General features: G+C 38.8%; 1 protein-coding gene across 1 annotated transcript in view; it reads left to right on the top strand.

Moving 5' to 3' along the window:
- TAF2 (TATA-box binding protein associated factor 2) overlaps nucleotides 1–5879 on the top strand; it is a 59099-nt gene extending 53220 nt beyond the window's left edge. Inside the window, exon 25 of the mRNA XM_054271943.1 lies at nucleotides 5056–5879. Within this exon, the coding sequence (XP_054127918.1) occupies nucleotides 5056–5321 (266 nt within the window). The 3' untranslated portion in view covers nucleotides 5322–5879. The remainder of the gene's footprint in view (nucleotides 1–5055) is intronic.
- The last annotated feature ends 14265 nt before the right edge of the window (nucleotides 5880–20144 follow it).

The following is a 20144-nucleotide window of genomic DNA, read 5'->3' as shown; positions in this document are numbered from 1 at the left end:
AATTTGTTTCACTAAAGTAGTATGTGGTTAATAGTACACTTCACAAGGAATGGTGTTTTCCAGTGATATACTCTAAAAAAAGCAGCTTTAATAGAAACAAACCCTGCAGATAGTGACAACAGAAATGAGAATTGCATCAGTATGTGGCTGCCGTGTGGCAACTCCATGATTTAATAAAAAAACCATAATACTGTAGCTATGACTGTCTCTGAGAAAACAACTAATCACTCTCAAATCTAGTGGATGAGTAAGGCTAGCAAGTTTTCAAGTGAACTACCTGAAACTGATAGAGGCACACAAAGTATTCTGAATTGGCTTCCTGATTTAGATGTTCTTTCTTTCAAAAACAGGGATTTCACTAGAAAGTTCCAGAATACTAAAATAAATGTAGTAAAAGTAACATCACATTTAAGATATTATTTTAGGCAATATAGTTGTTAAATGAAAATCAGATGAGAAAAGCAAACTTTTTACCAGTAAAAACTGCATTTTAGTTAAAACACCAACTTGTCTATACAATACTTTAGTTTTACCTGTGGTATAGATATAAGAAATTGTCTATCTGGTTTTAAATCCCACTAAAAAATTGAAGTCAAATGAATCTGTAAATTTTAACTAGTTAAAATGTTTATGTTGGTTCCAAATTAACTGATTTGTTTACCATATCTTCAGAAAAGCTTTGGCTGGTTTTGTTTTTTTAACTAGACCTTTGTTTTTCACCCTCAAACTTTAATTTTTGTCCCATGGACCTTAAAAGAGCACTCTTCTAGAGAGAAAATTGATAACCTTTTTCAGAGATGTATAATTTGAAAATGCTGGTTCTTTAGACTAATTACAGGACATGGCATTTTGGAAACCTGAAATCATTTATGCTTGGTAACTTTTTCTATGTACTTTGGTGGTGGTTCAACAGATGCATAAACACAGCATTAAATTAAAAAATAGTGTGTCTTGGATGTTTCCAGAGTAACACTAAAAAGAAAAGAAGAAATAAGGAAAAACAGGGTCATTTTGAAACTGTTTTTATGGTATTTTCCTTTTTCTGAATGTTTTCTCTTTAGAGAAAATGCTAGTCAGAGATGCAGGTCAGCTGCTCTGCAAAGAGAGTGCATTACCTTTCTCATTGGTGAGCTTTCTTTGGCTTCTGAGGGAGACACATGAAGTGTTTCTGCACTTGTATCAACCTCCCCCTCTTCCCAGAGCCTGTCCCTGTCAGGTGCTGCAGCCTGTCCTCAGGACCATGGGCTTCACACTTTGCTATGATTTGTGAACTTGTCTTCTCCCTCTCTGATGTTTCAGTAAGTTAGGGTGCAAATGGGATAATTTCAAACAAGTGTCAATTTGTAAAAATCCTGTATCAGCCAGCTGTTTTGCGTTTATTGGCCGTGCAAAGAAACAGAGGCTGTAAGTTTGTGGCATCCCACTCTCTTCACATAAAATCAGAAGCATAGGAGGGACCATATGAAACATCTCACAAAAGCCTTTTGGCATGTTAAAGTCTCAAGTTACAGGTTTTCATACTGTAAAAATTCAAAAACAAAATATGGGAAAAATAGGTGAAACACTCTACCCAACAATATAGTTCAATGCTAATGCACCAATGAGCACTAAAACTTAAGTGAACAGGGTGTTAGAATTATCTGACAGCAATTTGTATTATGACAGCAAATGTTACTTTAAAGTTTATCAGGATCCAAATCCCTTTAATCTACAAGATCTGTGTTTTCATATTTTATTCTCTCTCACAACATCTACAGCATTTGTATTTGTCCCTGAGGCAAATGGTACACAAATATTCTGATCTTTCCCCCATAGGATCATAATCCTGTCTAATTTTAAGCACCTACCCAGCTAGCTGGAACACCACAAACCCAACAATTACATTGGCCTCTCCACATCCTAAACAGGAGGAGATCCATGTGGACAGACACATGTATGTGCATTTTCTTCCAAGGAATGCTACTAACCACTTCAGAAGGAGCTCCTGGGCTCACCCTCCATTCCACTTATTTTGTGTTTGTGAGTTTTGTGAAACCTGGGTTTCAGTCGTGCTCTCTGTGCCAGGAAGAAGTGGGTTCCCTGCAGGAAGAGGGAGTGCTCTGTGCCTCTTTGCATCAGTCCTTCTTCCCCTGTTGATAAAAGGCTGATTATATTTCCCTGTGAGGCAATTTCTATTTATCTTATTTTCCTAACTACACTTGTCATGTTCCTGGCATAGGCTTTAAGTAGGAAGAAAAAAAGGTTCTGTAGATTCAACACTGAATTTTATGCATGGAGATCTGTAACATTTTTGATAGAGCTTTTATAGGTCTATCCATTTTGGCACACAACCGAGTTTGGTAGTTTGTGACCAGTCTTTTGGAGCCATCATCCAGGATCAATATATTTGATTCTTGGTTTCAAAGCACTCTTTAACAGTAGGAGGAAATTTTCTGGATAGCTTTTATTTTTGCATTTAAAAACCCAAGAGACTAGTGTCACTATTGTGGCTCTCTGAAGAAATGGTGTGTGTACTCCTGTGGCTGACTCAGTAGAAGCAGATTTTTGTAATATCATTCTTTCATTTCTTACTGATGTCTTTTCCATATTACCAATGTTTACTGCCTCCCTAAGTGTCAGTAGCCCTTGAGTTGCAGTTGGATCTCATTTCTCCCTTTCCTGAAGATCTTGCCTCTCTACGTGGTCACCACCACCCTTTGGTCCTGATAGTTTCAACTGCTGTTGTATTTGCTCCCTAACTTGCCCCAGTCACTGGTGTTTGAATGCTTTAAGAAACAGATTTCTTGAATAACACACCTAAAATAAGTAATGAGGTGATAATACAGTGTTGCCTTAGAGAGCTGGAAGTGCAGTAAACTGCGGGAAATGAGCACAAGTGGCAGGTCATGTAACAGAGTCAGGAGAGTCTGTTTGGTTGCATCCCCTGTCTTCACTTGACACTGCTACTACATCATCCCTGCAGACTTTAACCAGTGTTTTTATACCAGTTCTGGTTAAATTTTTTTAAGTTCAGAGGCTTAGCTTCAGTTTGAGGTTGTTACAAATGTAGTGTCTAGACTTACAGGTTTAGTTTCCATACAAAAATAACTCCATAATTTGGAATTAATGGAGCTGAGAAGTTTTAAGAGTTTGTGTCATGTTGTGTGGGTTTTTTCTTCTATTTGAAGTTGGTTTGATTTTGCCATGTGTATAATAATGTATCATGTGCCTGTAGCTTGAGAACATATGAGAATGTCTTCAGGACTTTAGGTCATCTTTTGTACATTTTCCATACAACCAACCAGTGGTCTTGCTTTTTGCCAAGACCTTTATTTCTGTGTTTCTGGGAGCTCTGTGTCACTGCCACAGTTCACCTGTAACTACTGCAGCTTATTTTAACAGCATCAAATACTCCTTGCTTTGGCTTTCTGAGATACAACCTTCACCCTTTCCTTTTCTAATGCCCTGAGACAGATATACTCCTTTTTTCACCATTGTGTCATCTGTTTAATGGCTGGTTTTGTATTCTTGCAGCTGCTAAATAAAGTTGTCTAAACAGTGGATCTTTAGAGGAAGGAGCTCAGGTTATGGGGATAGATTTAGATATGGGAGGAATTCCTTTTAAAAATAGAATTGGAAATAGTTAAATAGTAAAGCAGTCTTGTACCTTTTTGCATCAAATGCAGTATACTTGCACACTTGTTTTTATTGTTGAAAATAGCACAAAATCCAGAACAGCTGTACATATATGTGTGCATATATATAGGAAAATCTATAGTTTTTCCTATATATATGCAGGATTGAATCAGTCTTCAGTCTTTCAGGTGAGGCTAGAAATATTGCATGAAAATTGTTCTCAATACTTGCTTGTCATAGTACAGGGAGCTGTCTCTTTAGACTTCCAGGAATCATTACCACAGACAAATCATTCTTGCCTTTAGAGTTACACAACCAACCAACAAAAAGATGTACTGGGAAATAAATGTGTTTTCAAATATACAGAAAAAGATAATTGCACAGGAACATCAAATAACATCATTTCTTGTTATTTGATTGGGATATTTTCACCAAAAACTGGATGGGAGAAAGCCCCATATTTAAAGTAGTAATGAAGAAAATCTGTTGTAAGTAATACTTAGAGGATGAGTTGCCTTCAAAAATCTGCTGGTGCTTTTCTACATTTATGGAGTTGTTAAGGCATCCTTGCAATGTGAGTGATTTGATTCAATTTCTGATTAAAGGGATCTGAGTATTCCTACCTTCCAAGTGTTTCCACTCTTCAACAAATGTATCCTTAGAGTAATGCCCTTTAATCTCTACTATTGCAGTCTGTCTGAAATAATGAAATATTAAATTAGCCAAAGAGAGAATGAAAAAGTCATTCCTGAATTGAGATGTCATGGATCATATCTCCTTCCTCAGGTTCAGATACCAGGCTTGCTCAGTATATAACTAGTTCTAGTGTACTTGTGAAATATATAGTGATAAAGATGGTATCATTATCTTTATTGGGATTTGGTTGTGTTTAAGAAAAAAACCCTTGCATAATCTTTGAAATAACCTAAATTGGTTGCAAGAGGCAATTTTTAGAAAAATCAGTTTAGTCTTCCACTATCAAAAGGTTTGTATGTTCTTGCAGGGAGCTTTACCTCCCAACTAAAAAGAGTTCACATCCCAAAAATGCACTTTATTATGCCAGTCTTAGCACTTTATATGAGAATTTTCACAAGCAGTTATATTTGCATTATTCAGTGGCCTTCCTACTCTATTTAGAAATGAATTTCAGGAAGCTAGTATGACTTAAAGTTTCTTAGAGCTCTTTACAGTTCCCAATTGTCTGGGACACTTTTATGCTATTGAGGAAGGAAGGACCATCTCTAAAAATTGTCAGTAGTGTGAGAACTTGAATGGCATGTTCAGAACCTCTCTGAAGCTAAATGGTACAAGCATTGTAACAGATTCCATGGTTTTATGTTTAAATGATAATGTAGGTTTTATCTAATATTTCAGAATTCCTTATGTTTGGAAACAATGCAGGTTAAACATTTGCTAATCCCACTGTATCCATTCTTTCAGGTAAGGAACAATCTTCGGGGGAGATAAACATGCACCCTGTCTCAGCAGCTCCACTCTCTGTGTTCAGCAAAGAATCCAACTCCTCAAAACACAGCGACCACCATCACCATCACCACCATGAGCACAAGAAAAAGAAGAAGAAACACAAGCATAAGCATAAACATAAACATAAACATGATACTAAAGAAAAGGAAAAGGATTCTTTTGTTTTCTCTAACAGTCCAGCCAGTGCACGATCAATCCGTTCCCCATCACTTTCAGACTGATACCGATGGCTTCTCTGGAGTTCAACTTGAAATACTCTTGGAGTAGTTAGAAGGATGTACATAACTATAGCTTCTATCTTTTTTTATGGAACTAAGAACATGTGAATTGTCGTAGCAATTCAGAAGCTCTGCCACCTTTGAAGCCTTCTTTTTGCATGTGTGGTTGTTGAAATCTGATTCAAAAAATATGGTTTATGATTCTGACTCATTTTGTATTTCACTGTTCTCCACACCTCCCACTCTTTTTTCCATTTTAAACAAAGAAAACAGCCCTTTATGTAAGGGCCCCATGTCCACTGGCAACCCCCTGCACATCACGCTTACCATGTGTATTGCCAGAATCAATTATGGTTTAATCCTTTGAAGAATGTTAGAAGCAGAGTATGTTTTGAGCAGAAGCCAATTGCCAAGCCTTTGGTGACAGACTGTTTCCAGAGCAGTATTGTATAACGAAGTGTAGGTCTCCTCAAAAGACAGGGCTTTTCTTTAGTCTTCAGCTGACCTGTTTCTTGCTTTAACCATTGCAACGTGATGTCAGACTTCTAAAAGAACAACAGTATCTAGTATCTAGTATGTAGAACATTTGCATTTGTCTGATACTAAAACTCATGAAAAATTTCAGGCTGCTTTTAAGCTGGTGGTATTTATTATGGATATGAGCCTTTTAATATGATTAAATTCTGCAATTGTTTTTGGAATTTTAGCAAAATGCATAATGCATGTTTCGTCCTGTAATTAGGCTTTTAAAAATCCAATAAAGTTTGCGAATTATTTTGACAGAGGCAGGATTTTTTTTTCTTTAAGCTTACATTGGAATATGTTTTTGAAAGATGCTTGCTAAAATTTTAAGAATTCTGAAAAGTTTAAAAATTAAAATATTGAAAAATACATATTTCTTCCTCCTGACGGGTGGTTTGTTCGAAAGCAAGATCAGCTCAGGAATCCACAGGAGAAATATGTCAGATTTAACTAGGTCTGGGAATTGAAATGATGGATGCATTTAAATTTCTTTAGCTGTGTTTTATGCAGTGTACTGTTTACACCTAGGAAGTGTTTTATTTAAAAACTTAATTTTAAAAAAGTTTTAATAATAGAGATAAATAATCTCTGCTACTTTTTATCTCTTCTCTTTATATGTGTAGAGGCAGTGTTTTATTTCCATATACTGGTTAGTTTCTGTTGCCCAGAGTTCACATAATGTTCTATAAGATGGTTGTATTTGGGTTAAATATTTTTTTATCAATTTTCACAAATTTTCATGAGAGTCTGATTCTCCTTCTTAGAGAAAGAGAGAAAGTTCAAGAGGGACCTAATAAGACTTTTTTAAGCCATATTCTGTTTCATGAAAGTTAATAAATACTTTTGTATTCTATACCTGCTGGTGAATCCTGTAGTTCTTGGAATAAAATGTTATCTGTAGGCTAGAAAGATGATAGGCTCAGGTACTTTGTAATATGCACATACTTACTTTGTTATTCAAACACCACATCCTTTTAATAGTGCACAGATAGTTGTGCTAATCGTTGCCCTTGGAACCCATTTGGGCTGGATTCAGACACAACAGGCCTGGGCAGCCCTGCGGCCTCTCCTGATCTGCTTTGCCAGGTCAGGGGAAGCCCTCCTGAGTTTCCTTTTAGCAGTAACTGCGAGCTCCTGGAGCTTAGGTGAGCTAAAGGTGCAAGAGGAACACCTAAGCATGGGTTGGATGTGGTGCTGGGCGTGTTTTGGGTACTCACCATGTGTGCAGCTCAGCTCAGCACTCCTTGTGAGACAGCGAGTCATAGCTCAATGGAAATATTCTGAGGTGTTTTTCCCTTGGCTAAGCAGTGATGTAACAGTGCCAGGGGTGTTTGTGGGAGACCTGGGCTAATAAGCAATGAAAGCTGGCATTGTTTGGGAGATTGAAGGCAGATGCATTTATGTTTTAAAAATGAGGTCATGGATAATTTATATTGGTGTAGTTTCTACTTTCAGAGATGTGGATTTACACTCTTAGGCTGAGAGGAAAAGTATTGTTCAGTGATACAGGCACAGAACTGAGGCAGAGCTGTAGCACAGGAATTCTGCCATCAGAGGTTTTGCTGTATGACTAATTGAACTATTAAATACATGCTGAGACAATATGGTGAAGATACTGCCAACAGAAAATTGGAAGGTAAGGGAGGGAGGGGGAGAATCTAAAAAACTTTTTCTAATGCAGTTTCTGAGGTTACATCATGTTCCTGGTTCAGAATATCCGTTAGTGTATTTGATGGAATACAAAGTTTGAGGTCTCCAGGTGGTGCAACATGGACAGGCTATGTTCACAAATTGGTAAGTGTGCTCCAAAATCAGAATAATTTGGCAGATTGCACAGGTGATTCAAAAAAAGCAAACTGGAATTCAGAAGGAATAAATGTGAAATACTGAACTCCAGGGAAAAGGAAGTGCATGAAAGCAAGCCATTCTCCCCATCTAGTATGCTGCAGTGAAAAAAAGCATCTGCTTGCACAGAGGTGAGCAGTTTGATACTATTGCAAAAGTAAAAGTTACTTAAGGATTAACAGGAATTTTTCAATATAAGATCTGAAAGTAATTGTTCTATTGAGTGCCAGTGATTTGGGGCAAAATATTTTAAGAAGTGGGCAGATGGAAACAAGATTGCATATAAGAAAATACATAAACAGAACTGAGTATTCCTGTCTAGAACAAATTAGGTCTGAGGGAGGAACTCTCCCTTCACATACCTAAAATATTGCTACAACAAAAAGTGTTTATCAGTTGTTATATTTCCCTTGGGATGGGAGGTATTACCTTTATTCACAAGAAAAATATTTTTGTTGAATATTAAGATAAAAAGCATTCCAGCAGGCACCCAATGATGAGGTGAAAACTCATTTCTGGTAGGCTTTAAAGCAGCAGATTGGCAAACGTCTGGAGGGGATGTTTATGGGATGCTGCACCCTGCTGCAGTGCAGGGACCTCACTGCTATGGTTGTTTTTGTGGTTTCTTTAATCTTCCATTTTTGTCAGTGAAGTGCTTGTAGTGCCTCCCTGGATGTGACCAACACTTGCAGAAGGTTTAGGAAACTGAGATCTTTGCTCTCACCAATTGTGTTTTAGGTTGAGTTTTTATTCTGCTGAAAACCTGATGACTGTTTCAAAGTTATAACCTGACATTGATTCAAGTTAAAATTTGATATTTGGACAGTGGATTAATCTCTCTGTTCTCTCCACCTTCAAACCTCATAGGTTGCCTGTAACCCATGCAGTTGCTTTTGATCTGATTTTTAGTTAAAACTCCTGCTTTATAGTGCATTCTTCTTAGAACAAAAGTAAAAATATTTTATTTGAGTGGGGTGTTACCCAAATACTGCAAGAATGCACATTATACATATAAGTAGAAATTAATGTGTTGTTGAAAATAGGCAAAACAAACTGGAGAATTTATTTCTTTTAAATCATGTTTAATGTTAACATTAAATGTTTAATGTTAACAGCTTTTAACATTAATTCCTTTATTTTGTTTATTTTGTAATATAAACATTAGAACCCACATAAGTGTAGGGCAAATATGTAATGCTAAAATATCTGTATGTGTTTCTAATGCAGACTTTTCATTGGGTTTTTTCTTTATTTCTCAGTATAATTATAGAATAAAATGTCCACAAAGTAAATCCTGCATCTCTTAAATTTGTAGGCATGCTGAAGCATCTACTGAGGACATAGCTCCTCTCCTTCAGAGTCCAAGTAAGCAGGAGTTTCAGGAGTGTCCCAGTGCTGTGGAGGGAGGGAGAGCAGGATGCTGAAACCTTCATGGAGTCCTTGGGTGAGCTCAAAACATCCCTGTATCAATAAGCTCTGCTGTCCATAAAGCGCTCAGGCTGACACAAGGACTCCTAGCAATGAAAATTGGTGTCTTACACTGTTCAGCCTTTGGGAATAAAAGAGCTTCTTAGTTTTAGTTGATTTCATATTCATAGAAATAGAAATTTTTCAAATTCTAATACAAGAAATTTTGAGTCGTGTCATTATTTTCAGTTCTTTATGATACTTTATTCTCAGAACTTAAGAACCCAGATTTTAATGGAGCATTGGTATTAAACAACAGCCCTTAAAATACACAAAGTAAGTAAAAATGTTTTAAATGAGATTGAAATATTCTGTATGTTTCAATTTTTATACATTCATTAAAATATATATTCTAAAATACATGTTTACTTACTGATTTTATAATTTTAAATTACAATAATATATGAGTGCATATGAATTAAGTCACAGCAGCTAATATTTAAAGTTGCATTATTGCATAGGCATCTGATACCATAAATATACATATTCTAAACACATTTCTAAGGCTTTCTTTTACTATTATTTTTGTACTGATAAATCTACAATGTTAGCAATCTTTGTAGATGTAGAAGAGTCAGGATTTCATTTGAGCCACTTTGCATTTTACTGAAAAATCCTTCAGTTAGTATGGTGCTTAGGTTGTGGTAACCACCATAAAGTGATAGAGCAAATGAAAGCATATATAGCTGGATTTCCTTAATCTCTGAATGAAAGTGAATCTCTGTGGGTATGCTTTGGGCTGGTTTAACAGCTTGTCCCTCCTGCAGCAAGAAGCTCTTTTTCCCCCACAGCTCCTGACCCCACAGCCACATGTAGGATTTTTTTTTGCTGTCATGCCACTGGGCTCTTCAGTGGCATGATACAACTCTCTAACCCATGAATAAAATTGGGGTTATTCTTGCACTGTTAGTGAGCTGAAACTTTTGAGCAGAGGCTGAGTAGGCAGCAAGGCCCATGCCTGGCTGGTGAAGTCAAGGGTGGAGTGGGAAGAAGGAGTGAGGGAGGCGTGAGCAGGAACAAAACCCTCTTTGGCAGCAGCAGCCAGTTCATCTGGCTCCACTGCTTCTTGGGACTTTGCTCCGAGAAAATCATACAATGGGGAGAATTCAAGTTTTCACATCTGTGCCTCTTTGGGAGTCTTAATTTTGTCATGAATTGGTTGAGTGATTGTTTTGAATCAGATTCATTTTGGACATTTTGGAAGGTTGGAGCGAGATGAGCTTATGACTGGCAGTTACTTTTTTTTATTTGCTATGTTAAAAAAAAAATTGGTCTCAATAATAGGGTGGAAAAGAAACTCACTTCAGAAATTACTCCAAAAGTCATTTCAGGTCAAATAGAGTTTTATTAATTACTTTTGTTATTATTAGTAGTAGTACTAGTACTAGTAGTAGTAGTAGTAGTAGTACTACTACTACTACTACTAATAATAATAATAATGTGTTTTTCTTTTATCCACAGAATTGAATTTCACAAGAGTTAATCTGAAGCAATTCATTCTGAAAATGCACTTTTCATTTTCTAAATTTTCCTCTGTTTTGTAAATAAAGCACACTGTGAAGTGTAAGTAACTGGTTAAATCTCTAAATTTAAAAATTCCCTGAAAAAAGGCAGAGTTTGAAAATGGAGTACAAATGAAAGCATATTGCAAGACCTGATTGATTCTTCCCCTTTTCAAAACCGTATTTCTGGGGAAAAAAAGTCTCTTTTGAAATTTATGTGCTTTGTAGCTCGTTCCCCACCCAGAAGCTGAATCAAAGCATATGAGGGAAAAAGGTTTCTTAGAAGTTTTGAAACTATTTGACCACAACTTTTCAAGCTGATACAGAGCTCAAGGAAGTTTTCACAATGCTAGTTTTAGTCACTTAATTCCTAGTTTTTCTGTACAGAGAAAAACTTGAGATAGGGAGGAAGAGAAGGGTCTGGAGTGGTCTGTTACCTCAGGGAAGAGAGGCTTGGCGAGATTAAAGGTCTCCCATCAGCTCTGTCACTCATCCTCCTGAGGCAGCTTCTGCTGCTTTTAGGTATCACAGAGCTGCTGCTGTCATCACTTGTTTTCCTGTACTGTTTCTTTGCCTTCAAGTCTTCTTCCAGTTTATAGATGTAATAGATGTCAGAGGGATGTCCAAGGTTCCAGAAAGACAAATCACTCAAAGACATCCACTAAAGCAGAGGGTTTAAGCTGCTTAGGAGCAGCTATCCTACACTTGAGGGTTTGAGTCTTGTCATGGCTTTTCATGGTCTGTTCCCAGTTCTGTGGCCAGCAGGCTGCTACAGCTTATTTCTCCTCTCTGAGAACCAAACACAGACATTCCTTGTCCCTTACAATTCCTTGTCCCTTTACAGTTCCAGAGTCTGTGCAAGCATCTTGCTTGCGTTTGAAAGCAGTATGTATAAAAAATGCTTTTCCATCTCAAATGTCATTTTATAATGTTGGAATTCTGTTTGTTACTGAGTAGTTGACTAATTTCAAAATACTGAACACTTTCTGTTGCTTTTATTTTGAAAGTCGGATTTTTACAGAGACATATTTTTTATAGCACCGAAAATCTTCCAGGTGTTCTGTGAAACACAGCACTTAAGTAGAATTAAGACACAAAGTAGGAGAGAGAACAAAAGTTTTTTGTCCATCTCTTCATGGAAGAGAAATACAATTACACAGTAGGAGAACTGATAAAGGACTTCAAGGAATTGGTTGTTGGCTACAGTTAAGATGAAGAGATATGAAAACCTCAGAGTAAAATAGTATGGAAAGGGCAGCTGATAATAGTACTCTTTTTGCAAAAAAAAAGTTTAAAAATTTAATTGGAGATAAAATCACTTGGGAAATGAAAACAAGAAAGTGGTAATGTATGTAACGTACAACAGCTGCTCAATTTTTGACCACTGTCCTTGAGTGCTGTATTCCTTAACTGAGAACCCAGCAAGAGCCCCATTTCTTTTTCAGAGTCAAGCAGTTTATCATGACTGAATATCTGTCATCCCACACAATCTAACAGCTTGGAGGTTCACTTTTAATTTTCCTTTAGTGATTTGTGCTATCAGTAATAGAGAAAGCTTCTAAATAAGTGATTTACAGCTGTTTTACAAAAATCAAATAGACTTTGAACCTGATTTACCTGTTCTGTAATAATGTGTGTGATGTATACTTGGGCTGCACAGAAACACAGTTGGGAATTAACCTTTGAGCTGTGTTTTTATCAGTATGTATTTCTGATTGTGGCTGTGAGTTGAGGCAATGACTTGTACCCTTCCCTAGAGTCTGAGATGATTTTGGGTAATCGGTGCCACCATTTGAAGCAGATATTGCAATGCCATTGAGAGCTCCTTCCAGCTTCTTCAGTTTGAGTGCCAGTTTTTCTCATTCACCCACCTTTCTTGTACTTAAATATGATGGAGGCTTCACCCAAGGATGATTGGAGGATTCAGTCTGGGCAGATTTTCAGGATGAGGTGATCCTGCTCCATGTGCTGGGCTCCTGAAGCAACTCCTGGCACTTACTTCTCTGCTACAGAAAAGAGGGAAGCTGTAAATCCTAGAGTGTTTTTTGGTAACTGATGTATAATGTAAAGATGAATTAGTATAAAGCATCCACAATGCTATTACTGTTAAAAGAAGGTGGTGAGTTGTTGCATGTGTAATACTTAATATTCTCAGGCCTTTGACATTCATTGGAGGGATCTGACCATCCCAGTTTTTTGGATCCCAGTATAATTCAGAATTTTTTAATTTCTTTTTGTATCTGCAGAGTTCATCTCTGTGAAGGCAGCATCTCCCTCTTCCTTCAAATTACTGCTCAGATCCTCTATTTACATACTAATTACTTCTCTGCCCTTTCAGGGGGGCAAAAAAGCACTTGCAGGCGCCTGGGCTGCAGTCACAAGTTCCAGGATTTTTTCTCCAGAACACCTTCTGCATTGTGACTGAAATGTTCATCAACCACACAAATGAGCTGTTTTGGACATTTCATGTGGCAGCAGGTGCTGTAGCAGCATCTTGCCAGGCAAGGAGGGGATGGGTGAGCCACTGTGTACCTCTCACTGTGTACCTCACACCCCATCAACTCTCAAGCTCCTCTTCTCCCCAGCCCCATCCCCCTGCTCTTCTGTCTCCCCTCTTCCTTCTCTCCATTTTCTTTTCCTCGACTATTGTTTAACAATCATCCAGCTCAGACATGATTTCAAACCTCCTTGAGATGAAGAGCTAAACCAGAAGATGGAAGTACCTTTATTATGCATAGGCCATCAGTACATGCCACCAAACAGTCACTCATGGCCTTGAGACCCTTACAGAGGTGGTAAAATCTGCACATGCAGTGTGCAGGTGAGGGCACTCTGCTCATTTGCCACTATCTACTCCCCAGACTTGTTGTTTTGCTTTTGCAGAGGTTTTGACTGTCTCCAGTGTTTTCTATGGCCCAGATGGATGCAGTGTTCTGCCCTTGGCACAGCTCTGGGGTGCTGGAGTGACTGGGGACAGGGAGCAGCACCAGTGCCTGGCATGTCTCTGCTTTCTGCATGGGGGTCATGCTGGTGCTCCAGCAGCAATCAGAAATCTGTTTGATCAAAATACAGGCAGCAATTCACCTCCACATACTGCTCATGTCCAGCACTGTTTACAGGCTGGCCAGGGAACAGGTGACTGAGCAGCATTTTCAGCCTAGAGGAAAATAAGTCATTTTGTTTAGGATTGGGTATTTTTTCCTTTTTGGAAGGCTACTCTGTTAAACATCTTAAGCATACAAAATTGACCTAATAATGTACTATGTCCTTTCCATTCAGAGACTGTAGATTTCCTTCTATATATGTAAATAAATAAAATTTATTCTGAGTAATTGCAGGATTTCTATATAAATTGACGTTATATGGCACCAATCATGCCCCTCTGGGTTAATAATGCTCATACTAAGGTTTGATTCTGAAATATAGCAAAACCTTAGAAAGGCAATGAGAGGGAAATGAGAGGCCCCATTGTGAGCTAATGACCTCTCTGAATGAACCAACATGTCAGCACTGTAAAATGAGATACACTTAATAGCTTTTCACAATGGATGCTTGTATACCATACACATCAGCGTACTGTGAAGTGGCTTGTTATGATAAGACCATAATATAGAACTTTTCTGTTGAAATGGTTCTCTCTCCCTACTTCTTGGGAAATATTTGTTCAAATAAATATGTGGGTTAGTGAGGCAACAGATAGTTATTTGTCTCTCAAGTGTGAGTAATGTAATATGAACAAGCATTAATGACCTAACTCTTTAATTCAACAGGAGATCCTTATTTTTCTTACACGCTAGCTTATTTCTTAATATTTTGGAATCCATTGCTCAGTGTGTGTTGTGTGTTCCCACGGGAGCTGAGAGCAAGTTACAAGCTCTGGATTAACTCTCAGTTTTGCTCAACTTTATTATCTCTTGACTCTCTCTGGGGCTTCTTCAACTCAATGGCTGGCAACCATGTGTATCTGCTCCCTGCATCATCCACTAACATCTGCCTGAAATACTGAAAGACTCACATTTTTTAGTGGACGCGAGAGGCAAAACTGGCCAAACCATTCACGTGATTTAGAAGTCCTTGCCTGATTTCCAGAGGAGACTCCAGCATGGCAAAACCAAAGCCCTGTGAATTTCTGTGAGTTTGCACCTTGATACAAGGCTCAAGCAGTTCATATAATCACTGCCACCAGGGCAGAGGCAGCAGAAGTGAGGGAGCTAAGTGAAGCAAATGGATCAAGAACTGTGAAAGGGAGCCAGTGACAGGCCATAAAGTCAAAGAAAATCTGAGAGGCAATAGCAACAAGGAAGAAAAGCTGGGCATTAAGAAACAATGGGCAAAGATGATGAGACAGAATAATTTAGAGCCACGATCCACTGGGTTGTAGCCAGAGGTTCAGGAGTCTCACTGCTCCTGGCCAACAGGTTTCATATCCATTTGCTTAAAGCACGTGTTTTATTCCTCTGTAGCTGTGAGTTACCAAAGGGATGACAGCCTACAGCAGCTGTGGTTGCCAATCTCTTACCTCATGCAAGCCAGACGTGTTCCAGTACTGCTCTTGAACCATGAAGGAGGCAGCACATCACCAGCACAATAGGAATTGCTCTTCTTTTTCAGTCTTTTAAAATTCAGTCTTTTAAAATAATTTTAAAAAAAAAAACAAGCCACAGAGCACTCTCTTTGGAGAATATGAATAAGGCCATTTGAATGGGCATAAGACCATCTGGGCAACTTTATGCAGTACCTTGGCATTCAAGTACAATGAGACAATCTCAACACAGTGTCTGAGTGGGGAATGGGGCTGCAGGGAAATCTGGTCATGCTCAGATCAGCTCAATCTTTTTCTGGAGAGCTGGATCCTGTTTCTGTGTCTCCATAGACAGAATTGTTATGAGATGCTGCCAGGTCTTTTAGAAAATTTTTAGAAAAGGTTGGCTTTTAGCTTCTCTGTTCAGCACTCAGCAGAGCCCAGCTCTGATTAGGAGAACTGCTGAGTCTTGATGGGTTCATGTGAAGGTAACAAGTCTGTGCTGCACACATCCAGTACAGCCAGTCTCTGGTAGTGCCTATTACAAACTGTGGTAGTAGTGTATTCTTGAAATTGGCATTCTTGAAGTCTTAAGATAGGCTCTTAAATGTAATAGGAATGGTTTGTTAATGTCCCTGTCTCTCATTTGCAAGTGGTGCTGCCTTTACCTGAAAGGAGTGCTGTCAATATATTTTGGTAGCTGCTTGGACACCACTGCAAGGACATTTTTTGATCATCTTGTCCATAGAGAAGCTTTGAATGGTGATCCTTAATAAAGAAGTAAAGAATTTGTATGCAGTGACTGTGCTGAGCTGCTACGCTGCTGTCAGTACCTGGAAGATTCAGCTGGTCCTACAGCCTGATGTGCAGCTCTGTAGCATTTGAACAGCAAGGGTTTGTTCTGTGCCCTTTTTTTCTCAGCAGCATTTAGCATTGCTAAATGGATGTGTCTGAGAGCAAGCTGGTTCAACATTTCTGATCTGGAACAGCTCTCTGCCTGCGTTTGCTGAGTGGTGTTCATGTGGGAAGCAGATGAAGCAAGGGTGTAAGAACATCTATTTGTTGCTGTGGCTGATGTTGCCTTAAGCAAGGGTCTACAGCACCAAGACCTGTACAGAAAGCACCTGAACAGGACATATATGAGGCAGAGCAACAGACATGAATCAGTGTCTGACCACAGGACAGAGTGGCAGTGGAAATCTGTCCTAGTCTGAGTGACCTAGAGTACATTTTGGGTGAAGTATTTGAAATTTAGGTGATAGTGCTGATACCCTAAGAGCATGTTAAAGCTGGCAGTTGCAGAGATATGAACATACTAAAAAGTGCAGGAGAATTGTGGTCCTACACTGGATGTCTTCTACAACACAGAATTGGTTGCCACCTTGATCAGGTCCCCACTAGCAGAGAAGCATAAAACCAGCTGGGAACTCCTTTTGCATTAGGCAGGAGGTTTTCCCTCAGCCACACTTCAAGCTCCCTTCAACCTTGTGCTGCTTGTTGAACACTGTGGCTTCTCAGTACTTGATCACTGTTTGTATTTGACAGGTGACCTTCGAGTCAAGTCAGCGGCTACTTGCCATCCCTTGTTAAATCCGCCTGGTTTAGGGTCATTGTAAAACTTTAGATGGACTTTTGGTGAATATAATTGGTTTTCTCTTTGGACAACATTCCAAATTTAGCACATCTTCTCCAAAACTTAGCATAGCACTTTGCTGGAGCTGCATCAAATCCCAGCACTCAGTGTTTAAAACTCAGTGTTAATGCCTGTTGGAGATGATGTTGTAATAGCCTCTGTCACACTTTGAGTGATAGTCTTGTTTTCTTTAAATCTCTCTTACCATCTTGGAGATATCAAATTTTAGAATCAAACACTGACTTAGATGCAGGAATGTTCCCCATGAGCCCTGATGTTTTATCCAAGAGTCCCAAACTTTGTATACAATTGCTGCTGTTGATTTCCAGTTTAGGGTACTGTCTCAAACTCCCTCCCAAGTTCGGTGTCACCAAAAAAGCTCACATCTCTTTGCAGGTATTCAGAAAGAAGGGCTGGGCATTAGGACATCATCTGAGTTTGTAGACACTGGAAGAACCCTTGATTAGTGGCTCTTGAGCTGAAGATTTATTAAGTGCTTTTATATATTATATTCCTTTTTGAGTGACTGAATGCATCTCTTGACAAAATGAAACATCCCTTTTCTGCTTCTCTCCATTCTGCACAGTTCATGCTCCCCAGGGATGGGAGGAGTTCCTTCAATGAAATACAAACAAAAAAGTCAAGATTCAGTTGCTACATGGGAATAGCAATTAGTATTTTCAATGTTTTAAACCTTTAATATGTTTTAACCCTCTCATTCTTGTTTTCTAGGTGAGGAAATTGTTTTGGCTTTCCTCAGAAAGGTCTGGGTAATCCTGTTGTTGAAATATATAATTTCTTTGTGTAATGGATAGTGCATGATCTGGGGAGACAGAAAGTGCCAGCTCCTGGATTGTTTTGTCAAACATTTGCAGTGGATTTGGATTAATTCAGGGAATTTCTTGGTTTTGTCATGAAGGGTGAACTTGACAATCATGTTGTTGCACCTCCAGCTCAGACATATTTTGATGGAAGTGAATTTTTAATATAAAATTCATGTCCAAGCTGCTCTGTGGCCCCGTGTGAGGGGTAAGATTTAGTATCAGGTAAAGGAAGGAATCCCTGCTCTCAATGAACAGTCCAGCTGTGTGTTACTGTTGGGCCTGTTGCTAATGTTTTTTCTGATGAGGCATGTTTACTTACTTTCACCATGACTGTCTGGAAATCCCATGGCAAGAAATGTCAGAACATTTGCCAAATCACTACTTCACCCATCAAGCTGATTGTTGTGTGTTACTCAGTCTGGTTCACATTAAGGGTTTGCTCCATCCCTGCCTTTGCTCTTTTTGGGTATATTGATTACTTGTGGTGGGTTTTATAAGAAACAGCCCTTTTTGAGGGATTACTCCCCCCTTTTCTCCCTGAGCCTGTGGCATGTTAGTAAATACAGGACTAATTTTTTCTACTTCAGACACAGTCTATCTAAGGCAGTTCATCCAAAGCAAATCAAAAGCAAACTCCTTCCAGTGGCTGATTATTATATTATAATGTCTTTTAGAGAGCAAACAAAAAAGAAAAAGCCTACCTATAAAATAGAAGGAATGTAATAAAGCTGGAAGAGGCTTAATTTCTCTTCCTGACAAGTATCTTGTTTTTCTCGATATAAAAAACTTTTTCAAGAATCACAAGTCCTGCAAGCAGAGGTAGGCTGGTGCTGCTTGAGAGCTGGCCTGTGTAAAGGGAAGGTTGGCAGCCTGGGGTCTGGCTGGCTGGGGGTGCACACAGCCAAGCCCCCTCGCGCCAGCACAGCCAGGGGCCTGAAGTCTCTCCAGGGGTTCCTCCAGAGCACAAGAGGAGATTTGACTGATAAAGACAGGCCTGAAAGGCTGTCTCAGATCTGCTGTCTGCAGTCCCTGTGAAACTCTGCAGTGGACAGAGGGGGCCTTTCACAGCCTGGGTTTGGAAGTCTGGCATCCTCCCCAGCCTCTGATTTAACAATTTCATCTTACGTCCAACCTGAGATGAATGGCAAAAGCATAAGGGATCAGAGAGAGTAGGCTGGTGCTTTGCAAGAGAGAGGCAGCACTCTTGGAACCCTCTTGATGTTGTATTATTGCTGTTATTTATTTGCATAGTTCCACATTAATCCTGCTGGTTTTACCTACTGGTAAAATATGAGCTGAATTAATAGATGGGTGAAACTCTGCTGGAGAGTACATGCTCCAATAATTAAATTTTAAAAATTATTACTTGTTTTATTTCTACTATGCATATATTGCATTTATATCTAAATTGGCTTTTTGTTGTGCATCAAGTATTCCTGCATGTCCTGCAGGTAACTTGGGAAGGAAACATGATGGGATTGTGCTCTACTAATCCTTTTAAATGGAGGAAGACACCTTAAAAAGTCATCTCTTAAAGTATATTTGGGCTTAATTTTACTTTTGAAATTCCTATTGGTCCCCTGGAAGATGTGTGAAGACTGACAGTTCAAACAGCAAAATTCTACTTCAGTAGTAATTATGTATTTTCTGAAGGTGCTACTTTGTTAAAGATAAAATATGTTTTTTGCAGAAAGATGTTTATATGCTAAAAATTATGTGGAAATTACTGTCTGTGAGGCAAGAAGAGAAAGTGGAAGAAGGATGGGTGCTGTCACCTGTTAATTTTTGCCAGTCTTCTCTTCTCTTTTGCCAGTCTTCTTGTTCTATTAAATGTTTTTCCCTGAGGTATTGGATGTAGGGGTGGGATGATAGCAAGAGGCATAGCAGGCTGAATCTGGAGGTGTTTTCACCTTTTGAGCCAAAAGTGGTGGTAAGAATCAGCAGCGGTACTGAGAATAATGGATCTGGATCTTTGAGATTAAGCAAAAAATTCTGAAACCTGAAATTAGGCTGTGATGAAGAGCTTTTTGGAGTTTTCTAAGCTCAACAGCTCTTCATTAATGCAGTCTGACATATGTTTATTTCAATACTGTGATCCATAACAGCTAACTCCAAATGGAAGCAAGAAACTCAGCTGAGTACAACTTGGCAAAGTGCTGGGGTGTCTGAGTTTTATATGCTCTTCTGGCTACATGGAAGAGATTGCAACAATTTAAACTGGAAATACTCAAAGCCCTAATGAAAGGTTTCATATTTGAAATGTGGAGCAAGATTATAGTCTGGGCATGAGCCAGAAAATGAGAGGGAGTAGCTGACATCACCTTAGCTAGATTTCAGCTTTTGTTGGTGGAAAAAAGGTCTGAGAAAAAGTACATCTCTGTAACAGCAAATTGTGTTGCTTAGCCACCTACAGGGACTCCTTGCTGTGCTGTTCATTCGCTGGCATCCATGTCATGAAAGCAGCTGAGAGCTGTCAAGAAGTACAGTGCTAGGAAATGTAAAGAAAATAGA

Source organism: Melozone crissalis, unplaced genomic scaffold (genome assembly GCF_028551555.1).
Source record: "Melozone crissalis strain CALT ecotype California unplaced genomic scaffold, PUWL_Pcris_2 ptg000002l_1, whole genome shotgun sequence".
NCBI classification, from domain to species: Eukaryota; Metazoa; Chordata; class Aves; order Passeriformes; family Passerellidae; genus Melozone; species Melozone crissalis.
The sequence above is the reverse complement of the archived record's forward strand: the minus strand, read 5'-3'. Positions and strand labels throughout refer to the sequence as shown.